This window comes from Ranitomeya variabilis, chromosome 3 (assembly GCF_051348905.1).
Source record: "Ranitomeya variabilis isolate aRanVar5 chromosome 3, aRanVar5.hap1, whole genome shotgun sequence".
Classification (NCBI taxonomy): domain Eukaryota; kingdom Metazoa; phylum Chordata; class Amphibia; order Anura; family Dendrobatidae; genus Ranitomeya; species Ranitomeya variabilis.
In genome coordinates, this window is record NC_135234.1 from 663851535 (window position 1) to 663871206 (window position 19672).

General features: G+C 37.4%; 1 protein-coding gene across 2 annotated transcripts in view; it reads left to right on the forward strand.

Moving 5' to 3' along the window:
* Positions 1 to 19672, forward strand: part of COL2A1 (collagen type II alpha 1 chain) — a 63557-nt gene that overhangs the window by 39387 nt on the left and 4498 nt on the right. For both annotated transcript variants that reach the window (XM_077297882.1, XM_077297883.1), the window contains 20 exons: positions 2688 to 2741; positions 4375 to 4428; positions 4543 to 4596; positions 5400 to 5444; positions 5715 to 5813; positions 5920 to 6027; positions 6322 to 6375; positions 6944 to 6997; positions 8657 to 8710; positions 8921 to 8974; positions 10515 to 10622; positions 11002 to 11055; positions 12567 to 12620; positions 12768 to 12929; positions 15000 to 15107; positions 16598 to 16705; positions 17135 to 17188; positions 17542 to 17649; positions 18836 to 18889; positions 19549 to 19656. In XM_077297882.1, coding sequence (XP_077153997.1) covers positions 2688 to 2741; positions 4375 to 4428; positions 4543 to 4596; positions 5400 to 5444; positions 5715 to 5813; positions 5920 to 6027; positions 6322 to 6375; positions 6944 to 6997; positions 8657 to 8710; positions 8921 to 8974; positions 10515 to 10622; positions 11002 to 11055; positions 12567 to 12620; positions 12768 to 12929; positions 15000 to 15107; positions 16598 to 16705; positions 17135 to 17188; positions 17542 to 17649; positions 18836 to 18889; positions 19549 to 19656 — 1548 coding nt within the window. The remainder of the gene's footprint in view (positions 1 to 2687; positions 2742 to 4374; positions 4429 to 4542; positions 4597 to 5399; positions 5445 to 5714; positions 5814 to 5919; positions 6028 to 6321; positions 6376 to 6943; positions 6998 to 8656; positions 8711 to 8920; positions 8975 to 10514; positions 10623 to 11001; positions 11056 to 12566; positions 12621 to 12767; positions 12930 to 14999; positions 15108 to 16597; positions 16706 to 17134; positions 17189 to 17541; positions 17650 to 18835; positions 18890 to 19548; positions 19657 to 19672) is intronic.

Genomic DNA, 19672 nt, shown 5'->3' on the forward strand with positions numbered 1-19672 from the left:
ATTCTTTATGTTTATTTGCAAATTAGATGTTCAGCTCCTTGTGGGCAGGGCCACATAGCGCAGAGCACTCCCATCGCCACTCTATGTTGGTGTACGGGTGCCCTGGATCTTCTGAACCTACATATGATGCACTGAGCATCTCATTTGTAGTTTTCTCTAAAAAATACTTTCCAGTGGATATTGATACTTAAAGGCATGACTCTTTCCAGCACGAGAGCCTCTACAAGGACCTGTGATTACTCTCATACGGAATTTGGAGCTGGTAGACTGCTTTTAAATTAACCATTCCTATTGAGCCTGTGTGTAAATAGATATTAGCCATGATAGAGCAGAGCAATCGGCATATTTTCTCCAAACAGCCACAAATAGAGGTGGAATACTATCCTATGAAGTGAGAGACATAATAAATAGACCAAACAATTTAAGAAAGAATCATATAAATGAAGCACACACCTGTATACATGCTAAGGGTAAGTTCTAATTTTCAGCTGCTTTTTACAGTACCAGCAAAGCCTATGAAATTTCAGATATCTCATGCACACACATTGTTTTTTTGTGTGATCAGTATTTTGTGCTTTGCTGCGTATTTTGGACATAGGGCATGTCACTTCTTTCAGCGTTTTTGCTGTTTTTTCAGCGTTTTTCACCCATTGACTTGAGTGGGTGTTGAAAAAACGTAGCAAAAACACAGGTATCATTATTTGCTGCGTTTTGCGGCTGAAAATTCAAGGACATTAGCATAGACAAATAGAGAAAAAAACGCACCAAATATGCAACAAAAAACTCAACAAAAACGCAACAAAACCTGTGTTTTTGACGCAGCTTCTTTCCTGCCAAGAATATCAGGCTTTGCTGCAGAAAAAAAAGCAGCAAAAACGCCCTGTGTGAACTTACCCAAATACAAACTGTATACATAATAATTTACTTATCCAAACTATCCAAACTGTTTCCTCCTGTTTGTACAAAATGTTTGTACACTAGCCAATGGCGATAGATAAACTTTTGAGGTAATTTAATTGTCTGTTTAGACAAGCAAACCGCACTTGCCATAAGCACAGAAAGATCAGTAAAAGATCATTCTTTGTGCATAAAACATCATGTTATCGGCAGCTCATTACTTGTTAGACAGAGCAATGTGCTGCCGAGAACAATATTTTTTAAACAAGCTACCAAAACGTTCTTCCTGATTTTTCATATTTAACTGACACTTGAATTGCCTGCAGATCAGATGCATTTCATGTCCTGAGACCCCCAGCAATCAAGTAATAGACTTTTGGTCAGACATGATATATGCATTCCTATCTGCTAAGCTGTGCACTTCTCGGGAGTCTATTGTGAGATTCATAGGGGTCTCATGACCTGGACCCCCACTGATCAGCAAGAAATTCAAGAGGCTGCTAAATAAGGAAACTAAGGAAGAAAGTTTAGTTACTCTTTAAAGGGAATCTGTCAGCAGGATTTTGCTATGTAATCTGAGGACAACATGAAATGGGGGTTAAAACGCAAATTTCAGCAATGCCTATCCATGCTTGTTTTTTTCTTACAATGACTGTTTTAGCACCAGTAGCTTATCATTGCTGGGACACAGCAGCACTTGTATTCTAGTCTGACATTCCCCCTCCTGTGATAAGCACCTCACTGTCTATGGACTTTGTACATGGAGATCATGGTGTGGGGGAGGGGTTAGCTTCCTCAGCTCTGCTTGATGCTAAATCTAAGAACTCTGTGTCAGAATGGCTGCACCCAGTAAACATCATTGCATTCAGCTTCTCTTTGTCTGCATTGGGCGGTTCTCAGATGAGGTAGCAAAAACCTGCAGACAGATACCCTTTTAAATAACTTAAAATATCTGACAAATGAGTGTGATAACTGGTGGTTATTTTTGTGGCTGACATTAATATGTAGTTAGTATTAGGCAAATCTATGGTACTATGAAACTAAAACTAAACACAGGGTAGTTCCTGCCACAAAAGTATTTCCCTACCTATTAAATAGTATCAGCTCATACAGTAGTGTAATTCTTTTGATCCTTCACTTCCGTCACCTCCTTCTGTTCCCTTTTCCTGATTCTTTTCTCCCCATCCTTCTTTAAGTCTCTCTATCCATCTGCCTGTTTCCTTCACTCGCTGCTCATTTTCTCTTTGGTTCTCTCTGGATCCGCCACTTTATCTATTCTCTATTTTTCTCCTTCCCTCCTCTGGCTTCTGGGAGGAGATTCAAAGCAGAGAGTGGTGTGATGGGAAGAGCCCGAGGGGGCATGGTTAACACACATTGGAGGGGAGCGGAGCCCGGCAGGTCTCCTCCCCTCACTCACTCACTAGCCCAAGCACTGGTGGAACAGTGGATCCTCCCTTGTGATGTGGAGGCAGGCGGAGCCCATGTTTAAGCTCCCTTTCACTTGTTAGACTGGACATGCCGCCCTCTCAGATGCAGCCCTTGGTGGACAGCTTTTTGTGAATTTACACAGCTATGACTTTCATAGTGCATAAAACTCTACAATGCCTGATTTACTGTTATAATCTTGCTATTATGTATCGTGAAACCCCCTCACATTTCTATATAACCCAGTACATCTAAAGTGAATAATTGTAAAAATACAAACAGAATTTTTTTTAATACTTCCCCTGTTATATTTAAATGCAGATACAAAAATTTAAAACTGATAAAACAATATCTCTCTGTTTTAGGGTCTGCCCGGAAAAGATGGTGAAACTGGTTCTCAAGGTCCAAATGGTCCAGCTGTAAGTAAAGATTTACGTCTGCCTTGTTTTCAAACACATAATTTGCTGTGGATTCTGGGTTCTCAACCTGTGGTACATGTACGGCACCCGGCATGTCTCCAGGGTGTGCATACTGCACTCACGCTGTGCTTTTAATACGGAGGACAGTGTGAATTATAGCTTTGAGGGAACATTGGTGTAATATTTTGGAAAAGAGGAGACTTGGCTTAGAAACACTGGGGAGGATTTCATAACTTTGCCCTATAGTTAGACAGTGGCACCTTAGCGTAGACAGTCTGGAAATGTGCTTGATAAATCACAGTGGATGATAAATATAGCGCATCTTAAGACACTCCTCGATTACCTTACTTTGTGTCTCCACTTTGAACCTACATTTTATTGAAATTTGTCTCTCACCTTTACGATAAATCCACGCCTCTTCTTCATGAAACCAGACCCCATTTCAATGTTTATATATATACTTATTATTTAAAACACATAATAAATAGTCCTAAAACTTGAAGCATTTCATTCCTAGACACAATCACATTAGTAAGTTTGCTATTCTAAACCATGGGACATGCTGTATTAAGAAGTCTGCTCAAGTGATTGATCATGTGTTACATTTGCACATGCTCATTGCTAAGTATCAGTCACTTCATCCATTGGTCAAATTAGCTGTGAACATTGGAATAACATTTGTGCCCATCATTCTTATAACTTCACAACTATATGCTAAAATCATAAGACATGAATTTGGAGTCCTCATGCTTGATACTCGTATATAGGGAGCAATATGTCTTTATATCAAAATGCAAGTTCTGGTGAATAGATACTATAATATTAAGTCATATAACCAAATAACAAATGGATAATGGAGCAGTATTAAAAATGAAATATTCAAATTTATTACATAAATAAATAATACATAGAATACAAAATATAAAAAGGCAAAAAGTACCATTAAAATTTAAATTTCAAATGGCGGTTGGTTGGTACACAAGTCTATAACTGTCTATTCAGAGTCAATATATGAAAAAGGAGCATAGAGATAAGAAAATTGTGTATCAAATTGTATAAAGTGCTTAGTGCATTCATTTTTACATGGTCAGCAGACCTACAAAGCATATGTGAAATTATACAAATATCAGTTAATCAGTGCTCCCATACTTAGAATATAACTACTAAGCCAGATATCAATCCATAGTGGATAGCAAAAGACCCTAACCTGTAAAAGCCAAAGTGGCTAATTAAACATATGGAGACACAATGAGACCAACCTGTACTGGGACGAGGGAGAGTGGACCCCAACGCGCGTTTCACGATGTGCTTCTTCGGGGGGCGTCCTCATGCTTGATACTCGTATATAGGGAGCAATATGTCTTTATATCAAAATGCAAGTTTTCGTGAATAGATACTATAATATTAAGTCAGTCTATAGAAATATACCTGTGACTTGTTGTACCTAAAAATGCCTTCCGAGTTCTATGACCAGATTATTGGTAGTGTTGCTAGTAGTACATTATATTCTATTATAAACTATGTTCCACAACTTTTGACAGGTAAAGTCAATTACTGCCTATATTGCCTGCATATTGCTGACTTACTGTATGCCTTCAATTTATTTCTTTTTATTTATTTGTTTCTTTTACAGGGGCCTGCTGGTGAGAGAGGCGAACAAGGTCCTCCTGGCCCATCTGGCTTCCAGGTATGGTAGTCCAATATGGCATTGTCCGTGCTGTAATATTAATGTGTGTTCCTCAGTAGACTTTTCCTTGTGTAATGCAATGCTAAAATATCATTTATTTCTCTTATTTACCAGGGTCTTCCAGGTCCCCCAGGTCCTCCTGGTGAGGGTGGCAAACCAGGTGATCAGGTGAGCAAAATGTGTATTTCTGAAGCCAAATGTCTATTGCTTCACAGAAGTGTATTATAGTTGTAAACTGTTAAAGTCGTAGTCGAAACAAAACAGCAAAGTAAAGATGATGACGTAAAAAAAACTGTTATGACCACAGCTAATAATCTCTTGGTATTTTAAGAATCAAGTCAAGGTGAAAACAATTATCATGTAGTCGAGAATATCATTAGCGGGCCCTTTCCTTATGTATCATTATTTTTGCACTGTGTTTGGCTTAGAATAAAAGTCCACATATACAGTGTGGTGCTTAGAATCTACCGTAATTCATATGAGATCAAAGTAAGACAGTGGCAGATGCAATATTATCATAACAATATTCATCAATACAGGTGAACTTTTTCATATATATTGGTTATGGCAAGTATAACTGAGGCAGATATAGTCACATTATTTAATATTTTGGTAAAAATAGTCCAATAAACTATGTAGTTTTTCCCAGCTAAATAAAGGGATTTGTTCAATTTCTAGCTATTTATGCAGCTTCCTTTTATGCTCAGGCGCTGTTTTCACTGTGCTGAATTATTACATAATTTAATTAAGCAAATAGTCTTTTAATAGAGGAAAATAATGGGATTCTAGCGCCACCTATTGGATATAGCAATCCTAAAAGTCAATGTTGACTTGGTTGGTAAAATTAATAATTTGTCTTTGCGGAGAGCGCCAAGTTGGATAAAGGGGACTTATAGCATATGTAGTGTTCTCCAAGGAAATTATATCTCAACATTAAAAAACTTATTATCACTTTCTTTCTCCTTTTTTAGGGTGTTCCAGGAGAAGGTGGTGCCCCAGGTCTTGTTGGTCCCAGAGTAAGTATTGATGCCATCTCTCTACTTCATTTTACTTCAGAATATTATGTAATTTAGAAATAAACATATGCATACATTTACGTTAAATCTATAGGTAAAAATACATGGATACTTTTAAAACGCATATATCTATAACTAATTGCAAAAACTTACAATAATAAAAAATAAATGCAAAATAAACCGTAAAGATCATCCACTAGTAGTTTTTGCACTTGTGCGTAATTTAAAATTATTGTCAATCAGTTGATCATTTTTACCACTTTACTTTAGGGTGAACGTGGTTTCCCAGGAGAACGTGGCTCCTCAGGTCCTCAAGGTCTTCAAGGTCCTCGTGGTATTCCTGGTACTCCTGGTACTGATGGTCCTAAGGTAGGATGAATTTAAAATATACATCCACATTTCTAGAGATGGCAGTATACATGGCCTAACAACATGTTTGAACTTTTTGGTTATGTGTCATGTATATGCCTTGTAGGGTGCTGGTGGCCCAACTGGTCCAAATGGCGCTCAAGGTCCACCTGGTCTTCAAGGTATGCCTGGAGAAAGAGGAACATCTGGTATTTCAGGAGCTAAAGGTGACAGAGTAAGTGAAGTTATTTAATTTTCCACTCCACTTGTAGCTTTTAAGATTATATCTAACATAATTTACCAATAGCCAAATTTATGATGTTGCAATTGGCTGAAAAGTTTTCTGAACCGATCATAAACCAATAGTCTTTTCATATATGAACATACACTTGGATAACATTATCAGGCCACCATTCCAAGCTCTTTGTGAAATGCGTAATTTCTAGATCTAACATTGATTATCTTATCTGATAAGATCAAAGAGCCAATATTCTTAAGATATTCATAATTATGCTTTCTTTTCAAATAGGGTGACACTGGTGAAAAGGGTCCAGAAGGCGCTCCCGGAAAAGATGGTTCTAGAGTATGTATAAAATATCACTACAATCTGTTTATGATAAAAATCCTCTCAAAGCCAACATTGTCTTATGTATAAAAATTGTAAAGGGCATGGGACTATATCAGGCTCATGTGTTGTGGTTGGGTTCTGTTTAGTTAGAGAACGATCTACATTTCTAAACTGTAGAAGGCCGCATAATTAAGACTTACTTGTCCAATGGTAAGGTCATTTTTAGTAAGTGTAGGGTTCAGTGGTTAGATAACTGAGTGGAGAGGGTTAGTTGTCTACAGCCATGTATAGCAGAGCTTAACTGAACGTTTAGCACTCATTTCATGATACATGTAGACTCTTATGTCTATATTAAGTGTAAAATAATGATAACAATTACCACAAAAGCAGTAGTAAAGGGTATTGGATATCATTATATCTCATTGTGCTGGGATGTCCTTGTATATATACAGTTATATACTGACTCTCTTATGATTATAATCAGCCATCTTATACAACATTAGGAGGTTCATAATTCGAGTTGGTATAGGAAGAAGGTCTAGAACTTTCCAATTCAACCATTCTAATTTTGATTTCTTTGCAGGGTTTGACTGGTCCAATTGGTCCACCTGGTCCTTCTGGTCCTAATGGTGAGAAGGTATGTACCATTTTATCTGTACAATAGCTATATTTATTTTTTCCAGACTGTTCGACCAACAACTCAACAATATTGAATATCCCACACTAATAGAAAACATTGGAGAAATACTTATGAAGTCTTATTGGTAATGCATGAGAGCTTTCTTATAGATAATAAATGGCCAAAGTATCCTAAATGATAAAATAACCAAAGGGTGTCCCATTGCTGGAAACGCTACCAATTAGATGGAAGCTGTGGAGGAAGTCATAGCAAATTCAATTCCCCTGTAACACCATCTCAGGGCAAATTAGACATTATAGTTCTCATTGAAATGAATGTGATGTTCAGGGGTGTAACTATATTAGGTGCAGGGGTTGCAAATGCAACAGGGCCTTTGAGTCTAGGGGGCCCAAAAGGTCCCTTTGGCCCAAATGAAAAGATCATTGCTGTTGAAGATTTGCAATAGGTGAGGGCCCTGTTAGAGCTTTTGCATTGAGGCCCATAAACTTCAAGTTACGCCACTCTGGATGTTCATATAGTACATTAGTGTGTTTGGTCGCCTATTGCATGAGATGAGAGTCTTACATAGAGGACAGGTATTTTGTTTCAGAATTCGCTAATCAAAAATTATTATTTTTGTATTCTGTATTCTGAAAAACAATATTTTCTGTAAATCGTTAACTTGTCTTGTAAGTAAAATAGTAAAGCTGGTATTACCAGGTCCTGTTGGCTCTATAACTAGCCAGGCCTATTCACAAAGAAGCAAATCTTTCTTTATAATCAGAAAGAATATATAAAAATATATAGAGTAGAAAAAGCATGGTATTTAGTTGCCTTAAAAGAATATATCCTCAGATATATATATATATATATATATATATATATATATATATATATATATATATATATATATATATATGTAAGAACTATATATAGACAACCTAAGATCTTCCATTCAAAATAGGTGAGATGTTCAGAGCTCACCTCTCTGTATAATGATCTCTGCGCAGATCACTGAGCATGCCTAGAAAGCTTTCCCCAAAAAATCAAGAAATGCCCCAGAATATTGCTGGTTATGGTTCACGTAGTTGATATAAAGCATCTGTAAATGCTGGTAACAGAAGCAAAGCACAAGCAATAATAATAATAATAATAATAATAATTTTATTTATATAGCGCCAACATATTCCGCAGCGCTTTACAACTTATAGAGGGGACTTGTACAGACAATAGACATTACAGCATAACAGAAATCACAGTTCAAAACAGATACCAGTAGGAATGAGGGCCCTGCTCGCAAGCTTACAATCTATGAAGATGATGACCCCCAAAATCACATAGAGAGAATATATACAAAAACTGTACAATCACAAAATAAAAAAATATTAGAAAAAAGGGATTTGTGTTCATTTCTGATGTACACTCCTTTTAAGCACAGTCATTTGTCACTTATATTATAACCAATGCATTATAAAGTATGTGAACCTTATCACCGAGTCCATATACAGTCCATCAGACTCTTCTATGAAACAGAAATGATGGAACATAAATATTAGAAAACCAAAGCAAACTAAAACAAAAGCAAAACATAGTATACATAATACTGAACGTATTATTACTTTTTTTGTAGATTTTGAGGACTGAAGAAATCAATTGTTGTTTCTTTATCTGTTACAGGGAGAATCTGGTCCTCCAGGCGCAGTTGGTATCGTTGGCGCCCGTGGTGCTCCTGTAAGTACATTTTGCTTTTAGAATATTTTATTATTAGTATTCTGGTGCTTTCTTTATAGAAAGGATAGTATCACAATTACAAGTCAGCCAATTGTTCTGTTATTATTTGGTATTAGAAAACAGGTTAACAATAAAGTTGATTCTTTTTGGATTGTTTATATGTCAACCTTACTCTTTGAATAGCAGCTAACATGATTTTCTCTTCTCTAGGGTGATCGTGGAGAGACTGGTCCACCTGGCCCTGCTGGTTTTGCTGGTCCACCTGTAAGTAAAATGACATTTAGTACATTAATCCCTTGAGGACCAGGGATATTTCCATTTTTGCGTTTCCATATTTTGCTCCCCTTTTTGCCAGAGCCATAACTTTTTTATTTTTCCATCAGTATGGCCATGTAAGGGCTTGTTTTTGCAGGACAAGTTTTACTTTTGAGCAACACCATTTTCTCATATCATGTGCTGGGAACTGGGAAGAAAATTCTAAGTGCGTTGAAATTGCAAAAAAGTGCAATTCCACAATTTTTTTTTTTACCATGTTAGCTAAATGCTAAAACTGACCTGCCATTATGATTCTCCAGGTCATTATGAGTTTGTAGACACCAAACATGTATAGGTTCTGTTTTATTTAAGTGGTAAAAAAAAATCAAAAGTTTGTACAAAAATAAATGGCGCCATTTACCGATATCCGTAGCGTCTCCATTTTTCATTACCTTGGGCTGGGTGAGGGCTTATTTTTTGCACGTTGAGCTGGCGTTTTTATTGATACCATTTTGGGATAGATATACAATGTTTTGATCGCCTGTTATTGCATTTTATTGCAATGTTGCAGCGACCAAGGAAACATAATTTTGACAATTTAATTATTTTCTCATTATGCCGTTTACCAATCGGATTTTTTTTATATATATTGATAGATTGGGCATTTCTGAACATAGCAATACCAAATATGTGTATTTTTTATTGTTTTATTTTGAATGGGGCAAAAGGGGGGATTTTGAATGGGGCAAAAAGGGGGTGATTTGAACTTTTATATTTTTTAATTTTTTAAAATATTTTTTAAAACTTTTTTTTTTTACTTTTTAATTGCTTCAATAGTCTCCATGGGAGAGTAGAAGCTGCGATCATCTGATCGCTTGTGTTACACATAAAATGCTCATCTGCTATGAACGACAGCCACTGCTAACTCATCGGAGCCCCGCAATCATGTGACACCTAAGATGCGCACCTTGTTTGCGCAGGTTAAGCATTTAACTAGTTAACAGCAGTGGGTGGATCGCAATTCAACCTGCGGCTGTTAGGGGCACATGACAGCTGATCAAATCAGCTGTCATGTGCCGAAACAGGTGCAGGCTCAGCGCCAGTGCCCGCATAAAAGAGGGGAAGACGACCTATGATGTACATATAACGTCATAGGTCATTAAGAGGTTAAATGCTGTACAGAATAAATGATAACTTCATCTATTAATTGGAAATTGTATTGCAATCAAGGAGGGCATCAAGTCAATATCTTTACTTATGTTGATGCTGCAGTTTTTTAGTATAGTTTAAGTGGCATATATGAATATATCCATTATCCATTCACATGCGTAAGGAGGAGTAAAATGGCATTGAACAAGTAGCTCAATACTCTTGACATTGCCATTGTTTGGTTAGAGATTCAACACTCCTTCTTCTTGGAATCCACTCATGGAACTCATATTTGTAAGGATTACTTACTGATTTGAAGAGATTAACAGGAATTTTAGTTTCCATAATTTTTTTGTCTTCCTACTGTCTGTTCTGAGATGTTTTCTCCATTGCATTATAGGGTTCTGATGGTCAAGCTGGTATCAAGGGTGAGCAGGGAGAATCTGGTCAGAAGGGCGACGCTGGTGCTCCTGGTCCACAAGGCCCATCTGGCGCTCCGGGTCCACAGGTTTGCGCTTTATTTCTAAAATGAATAACTAGTAAAATCTGAAAACTAAATACAGTAATATAAACATCAGAATACGCACACCAATGACATATTGTACCTGTAAATGCTTCCATTTTACTAGTAGATATTTAGAACAATCACCATCTCCTGACTTCAACTCGGCAGTCTCTTAAGTCAGTTTCTATAAGAGGCTGCCGAGAAGACCCGTTCCCAGTCTGTACATTGCGGTCTGTGCATCACAGATGCGTGAAACTGGGCTGAATTGTATATTCCTACACCAATTCTCTGGTCTATTAAGCATTCAAGATGGAAAATGATTGTTTGCAGCAAAATGTCACATCAAATATGTAACATGTTCAATGGGCTTTTGTTATTTTAGGGTCCAACTGGTGTTAATGGTCCTAAAGGAGCTCGTGGTGCCCAAGGTCCATCTGTAAGTATATTATTTTTTTATTGGCAATATTAAACTACTAACTCCAGAACACATTCCTTCTAACATCTACAATTAGAAAAATAGGAATGTGTGTAGACCTTCACTCAAACAATGATACTTGGATTCGGCCTAAAAACTATTGTCTTTAATCACATGGACACTGCAAGTGGCTCTTCTGATTGTTTCATAAGATACATTTTACATAAGTATGGCTTTAGTGCAGAAACTTTTCATGGGTCAATGTAGCAACTAAAAACGTGTGGTTGTGACCTGATAAACCTTATGCACTAAGGTATTCTGTTGGGGATTTTCTGTTGGAAAATCCAGACGCAAACTCAGGTTCCTCTGTGCGCACCGTATTTTTTAACTTTACAGCCACTGGAATGTAGAGGCAGAGACTCTGATTCCAGTGATCTGTCTTTTACTGGGCCACTTGCTGTAGTTTTGATAAACATGAGATTGTCACTAGAGCACTAGTAAACCTGCTGCCATGTAATCCTCCATATTCATGAACTCTATATAATCCAACCCCTTCCACTGATTGGCAACTTTCTGCCTATGCATGGCATACACAAAAAGCTGCCAATCAGTGATGTGGGCGGGATTATACACAGCTCAGCATTCAGACAACTGCTAGTTTTGCAACAGAAACAAAAAATGATTCTCTCAAAACTACAGCAAGCAGTTAAGTAAGTGATACATCACTGGTATCGGGGTCTCTGCCCCTACATTATGCTGCCATCAGATGTGGTAGCAAAAACCTGGTGACAAATTCCCTTAAAGGCCCTTTCACATGGCACAGTGTTCAGCACAATGATTGTTCGTATAAATGATAGTTTGCATGATTTCTCCCGATCACAATGTAAACCTGTTCAGCAATCAAATGACAAGAGACAAAAAGTCATTGACTGCTTCTTTTATGATAACAAAGAATATCATTGGTCGTCGGTGCCCCATGTCCTTTATACAGGAAATGTGCTTCTGTCATTAATTAAAGTGAAGGATAACGAATAATTACATCAATGCTGATTCCTATGAACCTTTCATCTCTATTGCAGTTATCTGTGGGCAGCTCTATAGGGAGGTTTACTGGGCAGCAAAAAAGATTAAAAATGTATTTAAGCTGATACATTACATATTCAGTTGCCCAAACAAAATAATACAGTGTCTCTTTAAGAAAAGATATACCAAACAAGCCATTATCACTTACTCTTAATAACGAGCCTTCGTTTCATTAATATTTATTGCTCTATTGCTTTATATTGTTGTAAGTTGAGAAAATAGGTCACATGTGAATTTAGACCATCATCGCTGCATAATAATAATGGTGATACAAGACACAAATTTACCAGTTCATACAAGGAGATAGATATAACAGATATGATAAATATATTCTTTGGGACATGGATAATTAGTTGTCTTACAATAGAGTACAGTTTTCCTTTTAGCTATATGGTACGTGAAATAGTGTATAGAATGGTTGTGATTAAATCATATTATCTTCTTTTTAGGGTGCTACTGGATTCCCAGGTGCCGCAGGCAGAGTTGGTCCCCCTGGCGCAAATGTAAGAAACTTGATTTCATTTATAAATACATAAGTACTTATTAATATCACAAGGCTTATATATTCCTATCACGTACCCAGGCACAAATGATATGCTACCTGCCATATTTACCGATACCTAAATATTAAAAAACTTATATTTTCACAGGGAAACCCCGGTCCCCCTGGTCCACCTGGTGGTTCTGGAAAAGATGGGCCTAAGGGTGCCCGTGGTGATGGTGGTCCACCTGGCCGTGCTGGTGATCCAGGTCTTCAGGGTCCTGCTGGAGCTCCTGGTGAGAAGGGAGAGCCTGGTGAAGATGGTCCTAATGTGAGTATTCACACACACTCATTGTGATACTAATGCAATTTTCCGATGGAGGCAAGAATCAGCACTTGACTGTATGTCTGAAAGACTTAAGGAAGCCATAAACAATAGCTATCAGCCAAACCCTCGTTTGTCCAACAGCTATTCTTCCTGATCTTTCGATATGCATGTAGTCTTGGTTATGAGAGTGACTGTGATTTCCATGAGAAAAGTGAGAAGTAATCCACTACCTTACCACAACTCTTTTGATAGTGGCTTATTGATCATAGTAAGAAAAAAAAAGATTGGGCATTGAAGTTCAGCCTGATCCTTTTTATGTCCGTCATATCTTGTTGGGAAAAAGTTAGGATCCCCCATACACATTATTTTGTTCCCCAAAATGTTGGGCGGCCCCTGTACACAATAGATGGTCAGTCAAAGCTGGTGCGTTCGACTGACGCTAAAGGGGTTTTACCGAGAACAAAGTACATTTTATATATAAAAATATATATAAAGTGATCAAGGTATAATTCGCACACTCCAATAATTCAGTGCTTCAGAGGAAAACATAAAGTCAATGTTGTAGAGCAACCTCAAGCACTCAATTGATGAAGAAAAACTTATCATGAAAAATAAAAAAATCTTTTTGTGAGGAAAAGTGTTTCCCTGCCTTTTCCTCGCAAAAATAATCAGGTGTGACCCCATGCTGTCCTGACTGTATACTTTCGTTTGCTTCCTCTCCTGCCCAGGAGCTGTGGTATGATCAGATCTTGTTCCTGTACGGTGAGACACGGCCATTACACAGTACACAGCAGGGGCACATTTATAAGATTATCTCAGTACAGGAACATTATTTTATACACATCCAATTGTGGAAGCTATTATTCCAAGATCTATTGATCCATTGAACATGGTCTGATGGTCTGGGCAGGGGGAAGCAAAAGGGAGTATACAGACAGGACAGCACGGGATCACAGCTGATTCTTTTTGTGAGATAAAACATTTCCCTGCCTGCTTTTAATAAATATTTTACCTCAAAGAAAGAATCATTTGCGATCCTGTGCTGTAATGTCTATACACTTTTTTGCTTACCCCCCCCCCCGCCCGAAACCTGTCGTATGATCAGACCATGTTCCTGCACAGTCAGACACGGCCATTACACAGTACACAGCAGGGGGACATTCATTAGATTATCTCCTCACAGGAACATTTTTTTTAACACATTCCAATTTGGGGATATTATTATTATTATAAAATCTTTTGATTAAAATGAACTTTGCTCATGATAAAAGCCCTTTAAGGACACACATATTTGCTTATATTGAGTGAACGGGCCTTTTTTGTATGTATAACATATGTCCCGGAAGCTTTCAAAGAGCAGATGCCATGTGAATCTGTGATCATTGCAAACGCAGTTTAATTCAGCCTCATTTTTCTGTTTTTAGCATAAACCAGCTTTATTTAGCAGAATTAGCAGTGTTGGCTATTACTTTCTCGCTGTTAGGCTACTTTCACACATCAGGTTTTTTGCATCAGGCACAATCCGGCGAATGTTGGTAAAACCGGATCCGACGCAGATTGTGAAAAACTGATGTGACGGATCTGTTTTTTCGACGGATCCGGCTAGCATATCTAGATTATTGAATAAGAAAAAATTTGGAGCATGCTCAGTTTAAAAAAACGGAATTCGGCGCCGGAATCCGTCATTTTCCAGATCCGGCACCTTCCAGCTCCCATAGGCTTCCATTCTAGCAAACAGCCGGAAGCGCCGGATGCGGCGCTTCTGGCTTTTTCGCCGCAGACAAAAAACATTGTTATAGATGTTTTTTCCAGAAACCGGAAAAGGCAGATTTTCCGGATCTGGCAAAAAATGGACGAAACGCAATGTCATCCGGCACTAATACAAGTCTATGGGGAAAAAACTGGATCCGGCGGCAACATTTGTCGGATCCGTTTTTTTTAAATTTAGCCACATTGACCCTGACAGCGAAAACCTGATGTGTGAAAGTAGCCTTAGTGAGCTGCTTGTTGCTACTGTACCAATACAGAATATATAAGAGATATTCTAACTTTAAACATGATTCTTGTTTTTAGGGTCCTGATGGTCCTCCTGGTCCTCAAGGTTTGGCTGGACAGCGTGGTATTGTTGGTTTGCCTGGTCAGCGCGGTGAGAGAGGTTTCCCTGGTCTTCCTGGACCATCTGTAAGTTTGTGCAACATATAATTGTTTTTATGTATTTTATGCAATGACCTTGTAAATACTCTTGCATAAAAGTAGTAATACAAATTTCCTTTGTATTTTAAAAGTTTCTTTTTTTTTATCATGCAATATAAAAACACTTTACACTTGAGCATTATAGGTATGTTATATGTATATACATGTAGCTCAAAACTTTATTTAGGATAACTTCTACAATATAGAGTAAGACATGTAACAAGCTCATTCCACAAATTTACGTACTTGACAAAACAGGGATTTAAACAAAAATTAGCAAAATCAAAATTAATGCTAAAGATTTTGTTTTAACAATATGTAGAGAGACATATATCCTACAAGCAGGTACAATATGATAAAAAACGCCATTTTTTTTATCAGAAACATCTAAAAAAGTTTTATAGACATAGGGGAGTCAAAAAAATACATGTACAGACATCAAAATTAGTACCATAATCTTGCAAAAAGGATATACATAAATTTGTTGTATAAATCTGCCATAAAGTATTTTGTATAAGTCATGTATAAGAACTAACACACTTGGCATAAATAGATAGTGATAGTGTATAAGAGTCTTCAATATTCCAATATCCAACCGATAATTCCCAACCTCTAAATGGATGGCCACACCCTAACGCACGTTTCACCTTATGCTTTGTCACGGGGATCGTGTAGAGACAATTATAGATGGTTTCCAAATCCAACTTATAATCACAATTTATAGATCAGTTTTCACTATTGTATCTCTCTGAGGGAATTGGCATGAGAAAATAACAGCAGATCTGAGCTGCCCCATTGTATAAAAATGGACCCAGTGCTATCCGATAAAACATCAGAGAGCCCTCGGCCTCTGTTATACACTAGTGTGAGCGAGCCCTACCACTGCACAGAGGATTACTGCTGACTTTAATTTTTAATAATCAAGTCTTTTCATGGATCCACTGGAGTCAAGACAGCCATAGTAAATTAAACTCAATTTCTAATCTTAACTCATAAAGTCAGTTCTTGATCTGTAGGGGCTTGTTCACATGATGCAGATTTGCTGCAGATGTTCTGTCCAGATTTGTATAAAAAAAAAAATACACACTGGATTAAAGTAGCAACAGAGATTAAAAATTTCATCCACACAGTCCGGAAAATTTCCATACGGTAATTCACCTGACCTACAGATTTTAAAACGTGCAGTCTATCAATTATTTCCGTGAATTTTCCCCACTGATTTAACGTCTGTAACACATGTGGATTTTGGTGCATAATCTTCAATTTTTTTTGTCATATCTGAACATAAAACAATACATATTAATATCCGTGTCCATGATGATGTATTGCACTTATTTTATTTTTTTTATTTCTTAGTTTCACAACACATAATATAATACGTTTGTAAAATTGTGAACCCTGTTAAGCTGTTCATTGACTGTCTGTGAATGTGTGTGATTATATTCTGAATATTCTGATATTAATCAAATGTTTTTTAGGGTGAGCCTGGAAAACAAGGAAGCTCAGGAGGTGCTGGTGACCGTGGACCCCCTGGCCCTGTTGGCCCACCTGGTTTGACTGGACCTTCTGGAGAGCCTGGACGTGAAGTAAGTAGAAAATTTAGACGCATAATATTAGGTATTAACCAAATAATAGAAATCAATCATGTTATGCAATGAGTTTCATAACCATGTAACAAATGTCTGACTCAGTATTTTCTGGTTACATTTGTGCAAAAAGTTTAGAACCATTATTTTTACACATTACTGATTTATAAAGTGTCATGCTGACATACCCAGGAAGCACAAACTACATGGAGAAAAAAAATAATCCCAGGTATACCATCACATGTTCTTCATGGTCTCATGGACTGTAACACCTTCTTAGGTTTTTCTAGAGACATCACTTCATAACACTGTGGTATAAATATCCATTAATCCAGACCAAATGGTGGTTAATTTAAAAAGCTATAAAATTGTATGGAAATATAAATCTGATCTCAAAGAAAAGGATTCAAAACTATTATTTTTCCTTAGGGTAACCCTGGATCTGATGGTCCTCCTGGCCGTGATGGTTCTGTTGGTATAAAGGTAAGATTGATTAGTACATATGGTAATCTCTTTAAGAGACATCACAACCACTTTAATTTGCAATTTCATTAAGTACCGTAGATATGTAGTTTTACATTATAGTAATTTTGATCAGATACTATAGATACTAAACTGATACATGCATAGCATATTCCTAATAAACCAGATTTTTGTCACATTGATTAATTTTTCTATCTGGTGTAAAATAATGATAATAATGATAATCCAAACATTGCACTTTAGCCACATTGTTGATTTTGTACACACAGAAGATAATATTAGACATTAATAGCCATTCCATGATGTTCTCCATTTCTGATAATCCTCCATGATTTTTTTCCTGATTCCTTCAGGGTGACCGTGGTGAGACTGGCCCTCTTGGCGCTCCTGGTGCTCCCGGTTCCCCTGGTGCTCCTGGCCCTGTTGGCCCAACTGGAAAACAGGGAGACAGAGGAGAATCTGTAAGTATCTTATTCATTTGGCATAGGAACAATGACCTGGAAAATTGATTGTGTTAATTGATGTCCGTGGGTGCAATGTATTAGGCAGCAAGAGAACAGTCAATTATTAAATTTAATGTGTTAGAAGCTGAAAAATTTGGCAAGCATAAAGATCTGAGCCCTTGAGAAGCTACACCTATGGTCTGATCCCACAAAAGAGGTACTGTAGCACAAATTGGTAGAAAAGTGTCAGCACACAGAGCATTGCAACTTGTTGAATATGGGGCCGTTTAGCCGCAGACCAGTGAAGAGCGCTCATGCTATTCTTGTCTATTGACAAAGGTGCCTACAATGGGCAAGTGAGCATCGGAAATGTACCAAGGTGCCCTGGTCTGATGGGTCATGTCTTCCTTTACATCATCTGGTTGGTCTAATGTTTCTGCATCACTTGCCTCGAGAAGAGATGGCAACTAATTGCTCTATAAGAAGAAGAATGTATAGCGGAAACCTTTGGGCCCTACCTTTTTGTGAATGTTACATTGACACTGACCATCCACTTAGACATTGTACAGACCACGTTATATCCCTTCATAGGAACAGTATGCTCTATTGGCTATGGACATTCTCAATAGGATAATTCCCTCTATCGCACTGCAAAATATGTTCAGGAATGGATTAAGGAACATGACTTGACCCCCAAGGCCAAGGTTTTGATTTGGCTTCTAAATTTCCCAGACGTCTATCTGATCGATCATCTGTGGGATGTTCTGGTCATAAGACGTTTGTAAATGACTTAATGGTTTTTACAATATATATGACTCTTGAGAGAGTATTTTTACATACATTTACAGTTTATTTAATGCATCTTAATCTCATACTGTACTTTTTTATTGTAAAGTGGTCGTGCCTCTCACTGTAAATTAATAATTATACCTACTACTATCATTATGGCCACTTAACCACACTACCTCCTTCAGAATTTTTATGGAGAAATTTTATTAATAATGACCAGTAACAATGATGAATAACATAAGAAATATACATAGCTATTTTGCCCCTTTTTCTATTTTCCTTAGATGTCTTCAACCGTAGGTATACTCATTGTTTGTAAAATTATTCATATAACAAATGACATTTAGGCAACCAAAACTATATAACAACACCTTATAACAATATATTTACCATTTTGTTTTTTTTCTTTTTTTAGGGTAATCAAGGTCCTTTGGGTCCATCTGGTCCCGCTGGAGCTCGTGGTCTGCCTGTAAGTACAGTTGTTTACATGTATTAATGCCACAATAATGCTATAAAATAACTAATAGGCATAGTGACAGAAAAAATTAGGCTGCATTCACACATTCAGTTTTTCAATCTAAGAGCCAGAAGTGGATTCAGGAGAAAGAGAAATCTCAGTCTTTTCTTTCCAGGTGTCTTCCACTTATGATGCGTTTTTAGTTCTTACTTCAAAAACTGCACAAAAAAAACTGAAAATTGGAAACCTAGCCTTAAAAGTGATGTTGGGTGTTTTCAAGACAATTCTGTTATGCTTTGCTTATATAGCACCATCATATTCCACAGCACTTCACAGACGTTATGGGCACTGTTCCCATTGGGGCTCCAAATCTAGATTCCCTATCAGGATGTCTTTGGAGTGGGGGGGGAAATCGGAGAACCCGGAGGAAACCCACACAAACACGGGGAGAATATACAAACTCCATGCAAATGCTGCTTAGAGAATCTAGTGGGGTCCATACTTTACATGGGTGCCTCAATTTATTTCAATATTGTTAAAATAGAAAGGTTTCTGTGTCATGGAAATACATTAGAAATGGCATCAAATGTAAAATCTTCGGTGTGAAAGTAAAAATTTATCAGGTCATACACTTTTTATTTATAATTTGTTAACACTCATCTCTATTTTAGGGTCCTCAAGGTCCTCGTGGTGACAAGGGTGAGGGTGGTGAAGCTGGAGAGAGAGGACAAAAGGGACACAGAGGATTCACTGGTCTTCAGGGTCTTCCCGGACCTCCAGTAAGTAGAACTGGAA